The 16,214-nt window shown below is 39.1% G+C and overlaps 1 protein-coding gene across 7 annotated transcripts in view; it reads right to left on the bottom strand.

The window, feature by feature from the left end:
* Positions 1-16,214, bottom strand: part of LOC141906825 (roundabout homolog 2-like) — a 64,901-nt gene that overhangs the window by 6,663 nt on the left and 42,024 nt on the right. For 5 of the 7 annotated variants that reach the window (XM_074796235.1, XM_074796234.1, XM_074796231.1 and 2 more), the window contains 17 exons: positions 11,275-11,610; positions 9,637-10,054; positions 8,397-8,524; positions 8,146-8,270; positions 7,268-7,427; positions 6,714-7,004; positions 6,259-6,600; positions 5,969-6,099; positions 5,592-5,841; positions 5,229-5,510; positions 4,352-4,423; positions 3,533-3,703; positions 3,310-3,372; positions 2,529-2,746; positions 2,085-2,250; positions 1,071-1,127; positions 327-987 (listed from right to left, as the gene is read on the bottom strand). In XM_074796235.1, coding sequence (XP_074652336.1) covers positions 327-987; positions 1,071-1,127; positions 2,085-2,250; positions 2,529-2,746; positions 3,310-3,372; positions 3,533-3,703; positions 4,352-4,423; positions 5,229-5,510; positions 5,592-5,841; positions 5,969-6,099; positions 6,259-6,600; positions 6,714-7,004; positions 7,268-7,427; positions 8,146-8,270; positions 8,397-8,524; positions 9,637-10,054; positions 11,275-11,610 — 3,871 coding nt within the window. The remainder of the gene's footprint in view (positions 1-326; positions 988-1,070; positions 1,128-2,084; positions 2,251-2,528; positions 2,747-3,309; positions 3,373-3,532; positions 3,704-4,351; positions 4,424-5,228; positions 5,511-5,591; positions 5,842-5,968; positions 6,100-6,258; positions 6,601-6,713; positions 7,005-7,267; positions 7,428-8,145; positions 8,271-8,396; positions 8,525-9,636; positions 10,055-11,274; positions 11,611-16,214) is intronic. The other 2 variants (XM_074796232.1, XM_074796233.1) reach the window with 2 other exon arrangements.

Raw genomic sequence — 16,214 nt, forward strand, 5'->3', positions numbered from 1 at the left:
TATAAACAAACAAAACATGAAATACATTACGTTACATGATGTTAGCCATTATTATACCATATTTTTTAGAATAGGTCCGTTCTAAACTATAGAATGGACCATTTCTCTGTGTGTGAAAAGAAAATTTGCGTTAATTGCCTTTCAATCGACGGTGCATTTAGTTGGACCAGTGAAAAACAGCGGATTTTAAAACATGTATGAATGGACAGCATTAATTTGGTCCATTCTAATGGTCCAGGTACTGGCGTAATCAGAATGGACTAACTGGCAATAGTATGGATGTGGCTGCATTTCACGCATTTTGATTCAACTAAACTATATCTTACCTAGCCTGAGGTGAATGCATACATTCACTAGCTATACTGGGTAGTGAAGACTGTATACCTCGATCCATCAGAGCTCCTTCAGGTGAAACATGCTGAGGTATTGCTGCATACATTCCACGTGACGGGCCTCTCTCCGTATCACTCATACGACGCGGGCACTCGTCCGTCGGTAAAACTTTATACCCGCGATACGGACCAGAATTACAAGTGCCGCCATTTTCACAGTTCATATAATTATTCGGGTTTCGCGGCGACTGAACGCGATTCGCAGTTCCGTCGTTGTAATTACGCGGTGACTGAGTCCGACGCGGGTCGTTATAATCTTGAGGCCAGTTACGACCTTTCGGCGACAGGGAACGCCGATCGTTTTCGGACATGTTTCTCGGCGGCGTCGGCAGTCGATCCTGCGGGCATCGATACGAGCCGGTACGCGACTGCGACGAAATCGGACTGCGTTGCATCGCGCGGTTACGATCGTTGAACCGCGTCGCCGGCGATTCGCAGCGTTGATGCGTCGGTGAATCCGGAGGCGTTCCTACGTCGCTCGGAGGAGGGTGCTCCGGCGGAGGCGGCAAGAAATCGGCGAAATTTAGAACGGGATTTTTCGGTGGCTGCGCGTATTGAGGAGGCATTTTACGTTTTATAGGAATTCCATTTTCATCTAAAATGTTCAAAACATACATATGTACATACACGTTATTACCTGAAGTACAATTTCATTTGACAGTACTCAATAATACAAACCTATTATGTAACTTCCATTATCACTGATCGGACTGTTGGCATCCATTGGCATGTGCTCTGAAACGAAAAAACGTTGTAAGTTTGTCAAAACACATGGTTTTATGTTAATGGTCATAATGCCACAACCCAGTTCCACGGTCATGAGTAAAGATTTGACTAAGAGTGATCTAATAATGAACTAATTAAACCATCCAGTTATCAGGTACCAGAGAACCATGGAACCAGGTCCTCATCAATACTAATTTCAACACACTAATAGCGCACCAGCATTGAATAATGTTATTTATATCAATGGAAAATAATGATGATGTCGTGGCTATAAGCACTATTACAGAATTATCTGCAAGCAAATGAACTGGTTAAAACGTGATTAGAATGTGTTGTTGAGGAAAAGGATATCTTTGTGAATTTTTTTATTTCTAAATCAATCATAACATCAATCTACCCATGATTTTATAGCTGCCATTCAACCGGATGATGAAAGTCTTTCGGTAAGATTATCAAACATTTTTCTTTCAAAGCGTCACATATTCTATATGTAACGCTATTGTTGCTCAGGGGATTGCTGTATCTTCACAGGAGATCAAAAAGCAGCACCACTTCACAAAGAAATGCGACTGGAACTGGAATTTACCAGCTGCCAGAACCAAGGCACCAACTATCATACATTAATAGTGAAAATCTGTACTATGAAGTGGAAGCATTCACTGATTCAGTTCGTCAGGGTAAGCAAAGCAATTTTGGTTACACAGGAAGCTGATGAAAAAATGCACTTCAAACTTTTGGTAATTTTTCAGGTGAACTGGAGCATCCATTAATCACACATCCCGATAGCTTAATGAATGCCGAAATTTTAGATGATTGTAGGAGACAGATGAGCGTAGTTTTTGATGATGATCATTGCTTTTTCAAACAGAATGAAGCGTGCGAAAGCTTTTGTTTTAAGCATGTTTTTATACAATGTTCAGTTTAATAGGTTAATAAAGGCTTGAAGCAGCTGGGTTATTGTGTTACCTGCGTAATAAACATTCTCAGGCATGATGAGCATACCCGTACCAGTATTTGGCCGGCTATTATCGGAATTAGAATCGCCCATATCCTGTTTCACGCAGCTGTCACTCGAATTACTCTTCTGTTGAATATAACCTTTCTGTATAGGTGTAAATGCCGAGCCAGAATTCTGAAAAAAGATAACGAAATATTTGAATATTAGAATCGAAAAAAAATCATAAAAGATATTCATTTCATCTATTACAATCTGAGGGAGCATCTAAGAATGTCCGGGAAGTGTGACTCCCCAGGAGTATGAATTCAGCTGAGTACAGTAGCGATGTTAGACGTAATGGACCATGCTGACAAGGAGACTGTCCGAGTACTTCAAATGCCAAAAAATGATGTTAGAACTCAGCTGAGCGTAATTGTAGTAATAGATGAAATGGACTGCCACAAAATATGTACCTGTTTATTGATAATATTATTGCTGTTGACGAGAGTAGTTGTCGCGTATGGTGCGACCGGAGGCAATATCGCGTTGTTTTTATTGTAGAATGTTTTCATATGGGTCAACGTGCCACAGTTTTGATTATACATGTTATCCTCCATGTTCTGATTCATACGTTTATCGAGTATGTTCGTTATGTCCGGTTGTTGTACGGCTATCGGTCGAGGTATCGTCGCTGTAAGAAGAAAAACAATTCATAATGTAACTCCATACTAATAAACCAGTCCTCTTTACCAGGGCGGCCACTTCCCACCTATCTATGAAGTCCCTGAATTTTCCCTGATTTTTTTTGGTTTAAATGGTTTAAAATGTTATCATTTATTCATTTTTCATAAAAAAAATGCGTGGTCAATACAATATCTGAATTCCCCGAGGTTTCCAGTTTTTGTTAAAATTTGTCAAATTCCCTGAGTTTTCCGACTTTTTCCATTTTCCTAAGGTTAGTGGCCACCCTGTTTACTGGTATGACAAGGTCAGTGGCCACCCTGTTTACTGGTATGACAAGGTCAGTGGCCACCATTTACTGGTATGACAAGGTCAGTGGCCACCCTGTTTACTGGTATGCCAAGGTCAGTGGCCACCCTGTTTACTGGTATGACAAGGTCAGTGGCCACCATTTACTGGTATGACAAGGTCAGTGGCCACCCTGTTTACTGGTATGACAAGGTCAGTGGCCACCCTGTTTACTGGTATGAATAACTCAGTTTACTCTGGAATAGATTCTTTTCTAATACATACTTTGATCGTCTTTTCGCCCGTAACCATCCACTAAATGATGATGTGTTTCATCCACTTTATGCACTAGAAAAGATTGAGAGAGATTCAGTTACAAGATGCAAGATAACGAATGAAGAACAACGAGCGAAGTAAATCCCGATTCATTCGTAGCTCTTGAAATTTCCTGTTTTCAGGAGGAAATACGATCTAGAAAACGATTTGTTAAGAACGTCTAAAAGCTTACTTGTCATGGCACCTTTGATCATCTTACGTCTGGCTTGTCGTTTTTTGTAGAGCCAGATACTAAACACGCACAGCGCAAACCACAGAGTACCTCCGATTGTTCCGATAAGAGTCGCGATGAACCAGGGCTCTTTCACAAATCCCTGTACGAGGCTTTGAGACTCAGAACCACCTGTAAATGCATACATTCGTCAAATAAGTTGATGCAAGATATGAATTGATGCGTAGGCCTTTAGTGACATTATCAATTGAAGTGCCTGAAGCAGCGGGTGAATTAACAAGTGCATAACATGGAATATGTTGTGAAATAGATCACATTTAAACAGAAAAACCAGCATGAAAAATGACACATTTTACACATGTGTATATGAAATACATATTTTTGAAAATAAAGAGTCATGCAAACATGCCATAGTTGTGAAGGAAGCCTGCACCATTCTCTTGAGTTAGCAAGTTACTGAACACTGGTCAACCTTAGCATTGGTACTATTTGGAACTGTGTGAGGGTCATATCATAATTATATAAAGGGCATCTATGGAATGTGGCAGCCTGGTTGATTTAAAGACTACTACAGGATAAAGAAGGCTTTCTGCCTGAATTGATATCACCAGTTCAAAAAAGTATTTGTAGCGTCTTGGGGAGGGGGATTTTGGGCATATTTGTACGTTGCAAAAGGATATGACCAGAAGAACATTGACTTCGTACTGCATGAGAACTAATTCAAGAATAACATAAAACATCGAAAGAAATAGAAAGCAAGCGAAAAGAAGAAATATATCACGAGTAAATGTGAAAACATAAAATAAAACGGCAACTCACTGGTATTACGTGTAGCGATAATAGGATATTTCAGAGCACAAGTCATGCCCGTGATCGGACATTGTGAAGATTCTGTTAAACAATAGACCACATAAATGAAATATATCATACGTAATATGATTGATGATTTCAAAAACCACTTAGTCAATAAAACCAAACTCTGACATTGGAGAAGTTACAAACATTCATGTTCTACCAAAAGTCGATGTTGTTCATTCTTTTAAATATGCAAATATCAATTTTATTTTAGTTGCGTTCGCCAATTATCTTGAGTTATGGTTTTATGGATGATCTCTAGGATTCTACATATCTATTCAAAGCAGCTCGGTGTTGAAATAAACTGGAACCAACAAACCAGATTCACGAGCTGTCTATTATTGCTCAGCGAGCTACGTAATTCTGATTTCTTGATCAGGAAAATCAGAATAAAACACTATCATCTAAACAAATCACTAAAATCAGGACAAACTGTTTTAGTTTCTAAATGACAGAACAAATTAGACGTCATAACCACGTATCCCATGCGTAGCAATGCAAGTAAAGCATATTCAGGCAAACAAAATATCTCAACGATTTCCAATCAGAAATATGAAATAAATACAAATAATGAAATACATATGGTCGTGAAAACTTATGTATGACAAACACCAAAAGAAGCAAAGTCGTAGAAAGTAATCAAAACAGTGACTGAAAATAGCCTTAAAAATGCTCATGCTTAAAAGCACATTGTAGGCCTATCACATCACATGAAGACACATGCAAGTAATACTACGGCAAAAGATTTCAAAAGTTGATTATCAAACTCAAACAGGCACGCATGCGCTCGCGTATCAATTTGCGATAAATTTGTGCAGCTTGAATAAGATAAAATACTCACCGAGAATAATAGGTTCACTTCTAACGCCAGGACCCATTCTAGTCTGAGCAGCTATATATATCTTATACTGTATGTCGGGATGTATGTTTTTCAGTAAGTGCTCGTGGGTCGTTTCACTAACTGTCGTATTCTGAGAATTTTTTGATGAGTTTCCGATACAGTAGACTTTGTAACCTTTCAGCACACCATTGCGATGTTCTTTCGGAGGTGGTGCCCATGTTAGGACGACCGTTTGGTTGCGACCTTTCACAGCTCTGATATTTTGAGGAGGCATCGACGGCACTGAAAATTCGTAACATATTTCAAGTGTATTAATTTCGTATTTGGGAAATTTCCTCGCGGTCTTCGAAATAGGCGACTTACCATCCTCAAAGGTCTGTACACGAACTGCGTTGCTCAGCTGTCCTTCGACCGTTAGATAAAACGGCTGAATTCGGATCTCGTACCATTTGTATTTCTTGAGATTCCTGAGCACGTACATCGTAGCGCGTGCACTCGTAACCGTTTCTATGCTATACTCGACGTGGTGATGGTGATGATGATGAGAATGAGCTAACGGCATCGGTCGGTACTTGATGTGATAACCTTCGATGTATTTGTGCGACTTCAGTATCTAATAATAAATTGAACAATGTTAAACTAAGGTTTAAGTTACGAATGATATCGGTGTTCATTAAGTATATGATGTTATAAGTGATTTTGCAACCTATCATTACTATCCATCAGACAATGAAACTTACATTCCAGTTTATTTTTATAGCTGTTGAACTAATTACTTCTGGTTCTCTCATCTGTACAACGTTTCCGCTAAGTTTCTCTTCCACTAGAGGTATATCGAACTGAGCAAGTGTCGGACGTGAGCCATCGCCACCTGGTGTTGAGAAAGATCCTCATTATATTAAAACTGAATATTGCAAAAAGTCCAAAAAGTTTCCAAAGTAAAAGCACAAGAAAATTTTTCGGACTTGCTTTTCTTTTGTATTGCAAGATTTCATTGTATAATATGGATGGTTGTATTTCTGTGTCTTACCTCCGGTTCTAACAGCGTCAGACACGGGACTCGGTAAACTGAGACCGTGCGAGTTTCGCGCTCGTACCAGAAACAAATACTGAGTGTCTTTACGCAGATTTTTCACCTCGAAATATTCGCGTTTGATCGTCTCAGACGCAGCTCTCCAGCCGTCTCCGGTCTCGTGGCTGAAATACTCGACGACATACGCAATTACCGGCGACGCCCCCTGGTTGCTGTTCGGGGTCCACACGAGCTTGACGGATGTCTCCGACACCTCGGTGATGATCGGCTTCGACGGCGGTCCCGGGAACGTCGCCGGTTCCGGGGTTCGATGAAATATGACCGACGCTTTACTCGGCGCTGAAAGAAAAGTAAGATTAGATTATTTAACGCTGGATATCAATTCAGTTTGGCCGAACAAAATAACTCGCAGGAAATGATCTCCGCCAGTGATCTTTGCATTCAATAATTACCTTCGACAGTCAGCGAGGCTTTCCACGTAGTTTCACCAGTCTCACTAGCCGCTTTACACGTATACAGTCCGGTATCTCCAAACTGTAAATCTGAGATCTGTAAGGTGCCCGAACCGAGCAGCGTTATGCGCGGGTTGTTTCCCGATTCCAGCAAATGGTTGTCTTTGTACCATTTAATCGTCGGCATAGGATCCCCAGACGACTGACAGATGAGCATCGCGACGCTATTCACCGGTAGAGTTTGATTCTGAGGTCCCTGGTGAATGATGGGAGGTGGTCGCGGATCAACATCTGTGACGAGACAATATAGAAAAATTTATATTTCAGTTAAATTCATCTCATCATGATTAACTCTAAAATACTTCTCATTTCAACGGCCTAATCCAGTGGCCCTGGAGCTTGAAACTGAATAATTCTCAGATTTACAACTAAAATGGGTAAATCTGCATCAAACCAGCTCTGAAGTAAAGTCATCGATGCAGTCGTGTTTACCAACAAGAAAAATCCATTTCGAACATCCATGTCTAAATTGACATTTATGTCTATGTACTTACCTTTGACTTCTACTTTAGCCTTGGCAAACGCACTGCCAGCCACGCTGAGCGCTTGACAGATATATTCACCGGCATCCTCTTTCGTAGCCCTCTCAATAATCAAAGTCCCATCTTCCGTTACGGAGAAGCGACCATGATCTTGTCGAGGGAACATCAATATCTACAAAACAACGACACAAAATTCCCATTAATCTTTCACGGAGGAGCGCATGTCAAATGTTCCGGTATCTATCATCTTATCATTAGACCTTTAAAGATTTATTTCAAATAGAATATATGCGCAAAATAAGATCAGATGGTAGATATCCGAAAAAAACAGGCTAAGATTTCATTTTTTTGGTGGGAAGAAGCAAACTGCAGTCCAAATTAGGCGAATACCTAGAAGTTTATTTGCATAGTCTCTATAAACGGAAACTATTACGGTATCCATTATCATGTCAGATCGAAACACACCTGAGAAGCCACACGGACCAGCACGGTAAACATCACCGTTCAAATATATCCACTATTCTCAGAATGTAACTCGAGAATATCATTTGAAAACATCAGACAAAAAAAACACGGCACTTGCCCATAAATGTCAATAATGTGACATTTCAAATTCGCTCGAAACAAAAAAAGTAATCGATTCTGTCTACTTAAATCATTTAAAAGTAGGAAACATCATCTTTATTTGAAGTCTGATCACGTGAAACTGAAATTTTGTTCAAAGCACAACTAAAATTGATGCACATGTTGAGGTTTTTTTGATAAACCAGTGAACAAGTCCGGGAGCAGACTGAATAGCAAGGTTTCAGGGGGTTCCGCACTACAAATCTTTAATATTCTGGTGGATAAAAACGTTTAAAGTTGGGAGGTGCCTGGTAAAGGCAACTTACCTGGCTTTCTTCTTTATTCCAGAACACAGCTGGTGGTGGGTTACCGGTCACCTCACACCTTAATGTCACAGTTCGGCCTACACCGACTACTTTATCTTGTGGAGTTGTGATAAATGATGGATGAGCTGAAAACAGAGACAAAATATCCATTTCACTTACTTGGAAACTTTGTTGATACATATAACAGATTAAATGAAAATAGATGTATAGATTTATTCTAAATATTGGATTATATTTCAAAAAAAACTTACAGTGAACAGTGAGTCTGGCGACTGCCTCGATCATGCCGACAGGGTTCTCCGCTTTACACAGATAGTTGCCTTCATCGGACACTTTCACCCGCACAATCTTCAGACTTTTATCATCTAAAATTCTTGCCCTGAAGATATCAAGCGAGGAGAAAATGAGTTAGAACATTCCTATTATTCTTTATTTAAAATATGTCGCATTGGTACATGCATTTCTGTTGGTCGACGAGAAGCCATTTCTCTGAGGAGACAAAGAATTCAAATACATTCTGCCGCATATCATATATATTGCTTGTATATAAAGACAGGACATTTGAGAGCATTCTTAGAACAATTGTATAATAAACAAACATCAAATGATGATGTCGTAATTCGTGCATATTTCAGTAATGTAAGCATCTCGTGAAGATATATGAAGTGTTATGCCACAAGATCAGAGATAATCTTCACATTTATATATTTATATACTAGTACTTGATAACTAGTTGACTCGAGGAATTCCGATATACATAAACATACACACAGAATGCCACTAAATATCTACAGTTATCAGGGCAGTACGCGGCTCCTGCGCAACTCAACAATATTACATTTTATGGGGCTTTTTTCATGCACAACACCGATAGTCTCGAGCAAACAGTTACCATAGTAACCGTGATTGAAATTAGAAGGTATTGTCAAGGTAACCGTGTGTGAAGAATCTGTGAGTACGCCATGTTAGACTAATGGCCGATGAATTCAAAAAACCTTTTACAAATGAAAAAGCCCCGGATAGCTGCATCAGCAGTAAACACCAAAATATCCTGGATTTTTAGATTAGATAGACGCTTTCTTTAGCTTCTCAAGTATGTAACTGCCTACTGAAGCATACTTTCAAGTTCAACAGGTATTTAGTTGAACTAAACCTGCTATATATCTACAGATTTCTTACTTTTCAACACCTCATATATAATTCAAGTGTTATCTTACAGAAATTCCAGACAGGAAAGCAGTGGTTCGTCAGTCACTACACCATCATCCAAAACTGATTTATCAAATGTAGATTTAATTCGCATTCATAAGCAGGCCCGTAGCATGAGGAATATGTGGGTGGGTTTGAAAATAAATGAGCAATTTTCTATGTTGTAATACCGGGTAGTTGTAAGTGTTATATGTTTTAGCTTAATAATTTTTTTTCCAAATTAGACACGAGCGGAACTAACCGTTTTTGCAGGGGGGGACCTTTTCTTCAACTCTAACTCACCTCGAAGATGGTATTTGTCCATCCTCCTTTTTCCAGACAATCACCGGATCCGGATCGCCGGACACCCGACATTGAAACTGTACGTCCTCATTTTCTGTCACGAGGATATCTTCCGGTTGTTTGATGAATTTCGGTTTCTCGAGCACGTCAAGACGAGCCGTGGCGCTCTCGCGTTCCCCGGCGATGTTATACGCGATGCACACGTACAGCCCGCTGTCGCTCTTGCGCGTTTCCGTGATGGCCAGGTTGCCATTTTCATGCGTTTCGATGCGCGAATTTTGCATGACAAGTTTGCCACCTTTCTTCCACTTGACGCGCGGAGATGGTTGACCACGCGGCGGTCGACATTCTAGAACAGCAGGGCTCCCTAGCGCCACCTGCTGATCCTTCGGGTGAACCTTGAACTCTTCTCTCAAAACTATAACATACAAAAATTGAAAAGGTATTTTTAGTCTTAGACATGAAAGGAAACAAAATATGAATCAAAAGAGTGATAACTCATATGCAGAAATAAAGTGAATGGCTTAAAATCTTATGAAAAAAAGATACACAGCATATAGCATAGTGAATTAGATGAATCGTTTGTCATATTTTCTACCGAGTCACTAAAATGAATGGCAATAGCTGTAAGCTTATCCGTTCCGCTCGGGTTTTATTTCTAGCTAACTGGTACTACTACTTAACAGAACAATGCAACCATTTGCCGTAATTGAGGCGCGCAAGTACACATTATTTTTTGTTACACCCATATTTGCCTCGTGAAATCAAAAGCCAGCGACATCCGAGACAATGCATCTAGTTGGATTATTATGTATCTATATTCGGCAAGTTTAACGGTGGCCAACGCCTGAACTAGTGAATCAAAAAAAATCAAATCACAATCGCTATTCCTTCTACAAATGTCAACTTTGCGCAGGTGTTCAGTTACAGCGTTTGGATACATTATTGATAAACTCTTTGTACGAGTTTTTACTATTGTAGAGGCTTAACTGAGTAGAATTTGCAGTAGCAATAGAGACATTTAAAATGGCAACATTAATTGGTTCTCAGAACTTGTATATATCAATAATATTCAGGTCTGCTAAGAATAGATCAATGCATTGAAGTTTTTACAGTTTGTTTTAGAAGTTCGTTTGTATCTAGAGGATACAAATTATTGCTTTGATGTTATTTTTCTCGAGAGATGAAATCGTGCTTCTTAGAGTTTTAGATCAAACTCTTTGCCCAATGACTGAGCACACACCTATTTGATCTATTCACCACAATATTGCTTTATTTTACATTTGATAAAACATGAAATATTTCTCTAGCGTCAAAACGAACTCAAAGATTTGCCAATTGATCAATCTGAAAGGTACTAGCCACGTTCATACTATCACTTATTAGTCCGTTCATTTGATGTCGCACCTGGACCAAATTTAAAATGCTGAATGCAACATTGGGATTCTCAATTAAATCAATTGTAGCGAAGTTTCTATTCGTGCACAGAGAAATGTCCGTTCTAAGCTGGATCAGTCTTTTTGTTGGTCAAATTTGGTCCTTTCTAGATTGGAAAATTAGATTTTGAATATTCTAGATAACGTAGTTTGAACACGGATTATATGTACGTCCAGTGATAAAGATTGGTCGAATTCTTACCTGCGATTTCGAGGGTAGCATTTCGGCTGATGGCGCTACCGTGCGAATTGGTCGCGTTGCAGTAATAAACGCCCACGTCCGGTTTCGTGTGTTTATTATGAATAATCCGATAGAAGAACAATTGACCGTTATTGACGAGGGTGCGATGAGAATTCGGGTGTTCACGAGACGTTATAACCGGTTTACCGTTGCGGTACCACGTGATATCCGGTGACGGTTCACCTTCCGCTTTACAGTTCAAGGTCGCCGGATCATTCTTCGCGACGTATTGATCCTCCGGATGTTCGATGATCCGAGGATTCGGTAAAATACTCTTCCCATTACTCGTTCGCTGTCCTGTGAAATATACAATATAAAATACGCTTAGAACATTGTGCTTAACACCCCTATTACTTAGGTCCCAGTTCTATTGCCGCAATACTCCACCCTCGGTAAGCCCCCCCGAGATCTGAGAAGCATCCTAATCTTTGGAACGAGCTCTTTGAAACTTACAAGGAGATAATAGAAAATCATCAGGCACTCAAAAAGTAAAAAAAGAGTGGTAGATGACTATAACAATATAAATGAATGAAAGAATCCCGCTCAAATAGAATTTTATCTGATAAAATTAACTACAATGAAACCGCAATGTTTGTGTTTGTGGGACTTATTCATTCATTTACAGTTTACAGTGTTTTTATTCAACAACTCATAATAATAAATCATGAACTCAAGGAAACCTTTTTCTGGCTCTTTCCTCTTCCTGCATGCAGGATCTTATATCATGGTTTCAACACGGACTGTGTTTCATCGACGCTCATTTCTAGAGATATTTCAAATTGAAGATTTCAGAAAATCCGAAAGATGTTTCTTCTCAGAAAACTTCAATTTCAAGCACACTCCTTGACTCAATGTTATGGAGCTACATATCGAGTTGAAGACAATTAACCCCTCTCAAACGATGTTATAATTCAGTAGCCCTCAGTATTTACTCACGTCTGTCATAGATTCTCTCACCTGGTGGTAAACAACATCTACTATATTTATACTATAGGCTACGTAAATGTCTTTCAACTCGTCTAGCAGTGAAACGAGAAAATCGAAGCCGTAAAAACCTGACTGAATTCCTTCGCATCGTGCGAGGATGGAATTTACATTTTTCTTTTTGATCCCTGTTCCCCGAGGTTCTGAGTTAAACTGAACATTTCCATTAGCGAGTATCGCGGCCACGTTAACTTCTAAACTAAAACTATCCAGGGACTCTTCGAGGGTCGCGCTAGAGCCAGGCAGCCATTTCAGTAAAATTCTTGTGAAATATTTTTAGCAAGTTATAGCCTGCTGAGAAATGATTGAATGTTCTAGTGGTAGACTCCAAAATTGTCCGATTAGAAAAATTGATAATTTATGTGAGCAACAGGTATATTACATACAGCATTGCAAACGGCTTCTCTGTAGACATTAAACATTGTTTATTATGGCTTCGTTACTGCGTGTAATTATGCTAATATCATCATTAAGACTCCGGGGTAATCGGTGTAAATAAATCATTGAAATGGCACTTAATCCACGCTGGTTATGTATAAGATGATCTCAATAGGGAGAAAGATTACTGCACGAACTCAGTTGCTACAGTCTCAAACTTCATATGAAAATTACCAACATTCATGAAGATTGATGACACAGTTTCAATTAAGTTTCATGAAATTGTGCAAAGAATATGTTATAGCATAACTGAATACCTATTAATTGGTGATCCTGTGACTTGGTCTTTCCGGTATTGCAAAAGGCCTTCTAAAGCTTTTAGCATCATTATTATTTGACTTCGGAATGTATCAGCGACTTGGTGAAAACTTCAAGTTTTATCTATCTATGCTCTAAGTTTTAGATTCTAAACCAAAAACTTGAGATAACTTCATGAGTTTACATTAACCTTTACATTGAACAGTGGCTTTAGATAAAGCGCTTAAGTGAAAATCACTCTAAAAATGTAGAACATTTAGAGAACTGTTTCACTGCACTAATTGCCGCAGGCTCAGAATTTATCAGACAGGTAGCATTGAATTCTTCGAATATTTTGTACATAATAAATACCAAACCGAACTGTGAAATTCAAATACCAGCCGTAGGAAAAGTAAACCTTATCCTTTATTACACATCAGATATTGATACAAAGAGATTTTGTCGATAAATTCAGATTGTTTAACATGCTGGAAAACTCTGGAGCATAGTTCATTCATAGTCTGGTTTTAGAATCAAAATACCCCCCTTCAATCATAAATAATGTTCACCGCTTTTTCGCATCTTGTAATGGAAAACAGTTAGATAGTATAGTTACATTGACAAAACTAGTAAGAAGAATATTCAAACATCTCGCAGCGGGCTCAAAAAACAGGTTAGAAATCCTCGTGGAACCATCCTCGTTTATCTTCAACAGTTACATAAAACAGGCAAATAACAAGTTGAACCACCTGTACAGCAATAGACAACAATCTGCCCCAGCACCTATCCTAACAGAGAACCATACATCGAAATGATTATATCATCGATACAACTACTTCACTGCCTATAAATATTAGACAGATAATCTAGCGGGAGAAAATACCTGAGGTGCAGAGTTCAGAAAAACAGTATGCGGCACGCATCGGGTAAGTTGGGTAAGTCGGATGATAAGAAAGTTGTTACATAACATACGGATAAAGGTAATTAAAAAACGCATTCCTCTTGTCAGTACACAAGCTGTATATATGAGCTGTACACGCTGCATACAACACAATTATGTGCTTTTTCTCATTTTCTTTTCTAGTACTTTTTTAAACCTACAGCTGTATGATGATACGCGCAGTAATAAGTGTTCGTAAGTGAATTTTTCAATTTGTAAGACTGCGTCGCTTCAAAATCAAGTGAATTATTGTTTCGCTCAACGGAAGTTACATGAAACACAGTTCGCTGCTCGTCTAGAGATTGAAATGCACAATATTCACCGGTACTACAGTTCCATCACTTCCCCAGTTCCCCGGTTAGCCAAATGTAACGCAAATTTCGACCCCTTCGATTAGCGGCCAACAAATAAATATACCATCCCACTGCAGGTAGCGAAAATTACACGTATTTCAGGTAGATTTGATTTCGCCGATTGAGTTATAGTAGACAGCGGGATATGAAACTGTAAATCATCTTAGCAGCAGAATACCTTTAATATCTTACAGTGAGAACATATGGACATCCGAGTCGGGAAACGGTTTCATAGCCACAGGTGAACAAATATACAGAAATCTTGTTCAGTTTTAGTTGGGGGTGAGAAAAAGAATTTTCCTGGGCTGGTTGTCTGCCAACGAGTAAAAATTCCAGGATCAGGTGGAAAACTTTTTCGCCGTTCGGAGTGGCAGGAATTTATACGCGCGAGATGAAATTCGAAGATCTAACACGAAGGAACCTCCGGAATGACAGGGTCTGAATATCAGTGATCGGACGAACCATGGACTCTAAAACGAATCGTTTTAGAGTCCATGGACGAACGTATCCACTAACTAGAGGCTTCCCTCAATAACACCCGAGATCCCATCGAGAGCCCATCGTATAAGGAATGGAACAATTTAGAACAGACCAAATCGATCCTTAGCGTTATATCAGCTGTTATCAATGGTACAGACAGAGGTAACATTGCGTTTCACATCTGGAGAAATGGTCGGATTTCAATATCAGAACTGACCTGGATCGTTTGTCTAAGTCATTCTAAAATGGCATTGACCAATTTAGAACACTGTCCGTTCTAAAATGGAATGGACTAAATTTAGAACATTCTTTATAACGTAGTGTGAACACAGTAACTGTATCCATACGCTGGAATATCGTTCAACCCAAGGCTTCCCGCCATAGCCCAAGATCCCGTTATATCTATACCTAGGAATATCATCTACCCATCATCATCATCATCTTGAAATATCATCAATGGTATAAATGTAGTTTTATAATTCATACAACATACAACTTCCGGCACAACTGTTTCAGGTAATGATAATGAAAACACACGCGGTTTATACTTGCGCGGTAAACCATTCATGATTCTCAATCAATTAACTGATTACATGAACAGAAATTCACGGAAACAGAAAACGTGTTATCAACTCCTAACCCGGCTATCTCATTACTAAGCAGCTCGCAAATTGTTGCAACAAGCTACAGAATTTTCTAAGAAGACCGTTAAGACGTTCAGCCAAAAGTTCAGTGCATTGATATACAGTAGTGTAGGTGATGTCATATCGAATGAAGAATGTCCGAAATTCATCCGAGTAAAAGAAATGATTGCGTTATTTTGATAAGTTCCTATCAAAATTTGCGGCTTTGTTATCATAGATATCTTTATCAGTTGCTTCAGACGTTTGCCGAATAAAGCTGCCGCGTGTTGTATCAGAGCATAACTGTTTTCCGAATGAAAACACTTTCACCACCGTCAGCGTTACTGAACTATGAGCTAATCCGCGTTTTCATCCTCGTTTTTTTTTTTTCAGTACATTTTACGCTTTCTATCAACATCATCTGTGATCAACGTGTGCCACAAACACGTCAACTATGAATCATACATCAACTTATTATCATTCTCAACCGAACAAATAGAAAAAAAAACAAGCAAATCTAATCGAAATCATAAATTATTTTATGAAATGATGCGTGAGACGCCGTAAACAATGATTTTTCGTTTAGGCGACAGACTGCATAGAAGACAAGGGTGGATAGATGACAGTTTAAAAGTTGGCAATCCCTTAAAAAATACAAGCATCATGCCAGGGGAAGTTTCCTTTCCCATCTTCCAGCATCATCAGAACTTTCCAGCCCTTTCTACTCACTGCTATGCGGGGTAGGGGGCATAGGTGACCGTGAACTTCCATGTCTACTGAATCAATATCTCACAAATAAAGACATGAAGGCAAAGAGCGCCGTCAAAATTAATCCATCTATGTATA

The sequence above is a fragment of the Tubulanus polymorphus genome, chromosome 6 (genome assembly GCF_964204645.1).
Source record: "Tubulanus polymorphus chromosome 6, tnTubPoly1.2, whole genome shotgun sequence".
In the NCBI taxonomy this organism is placed as follows: domain Eukaryota; kingdom Metazoa; phylum Nemertea; class Palaeonemertea; order Tubulaniformes; family Tubulanidae; genus Tubulanus; species Tubulanus polymorphus.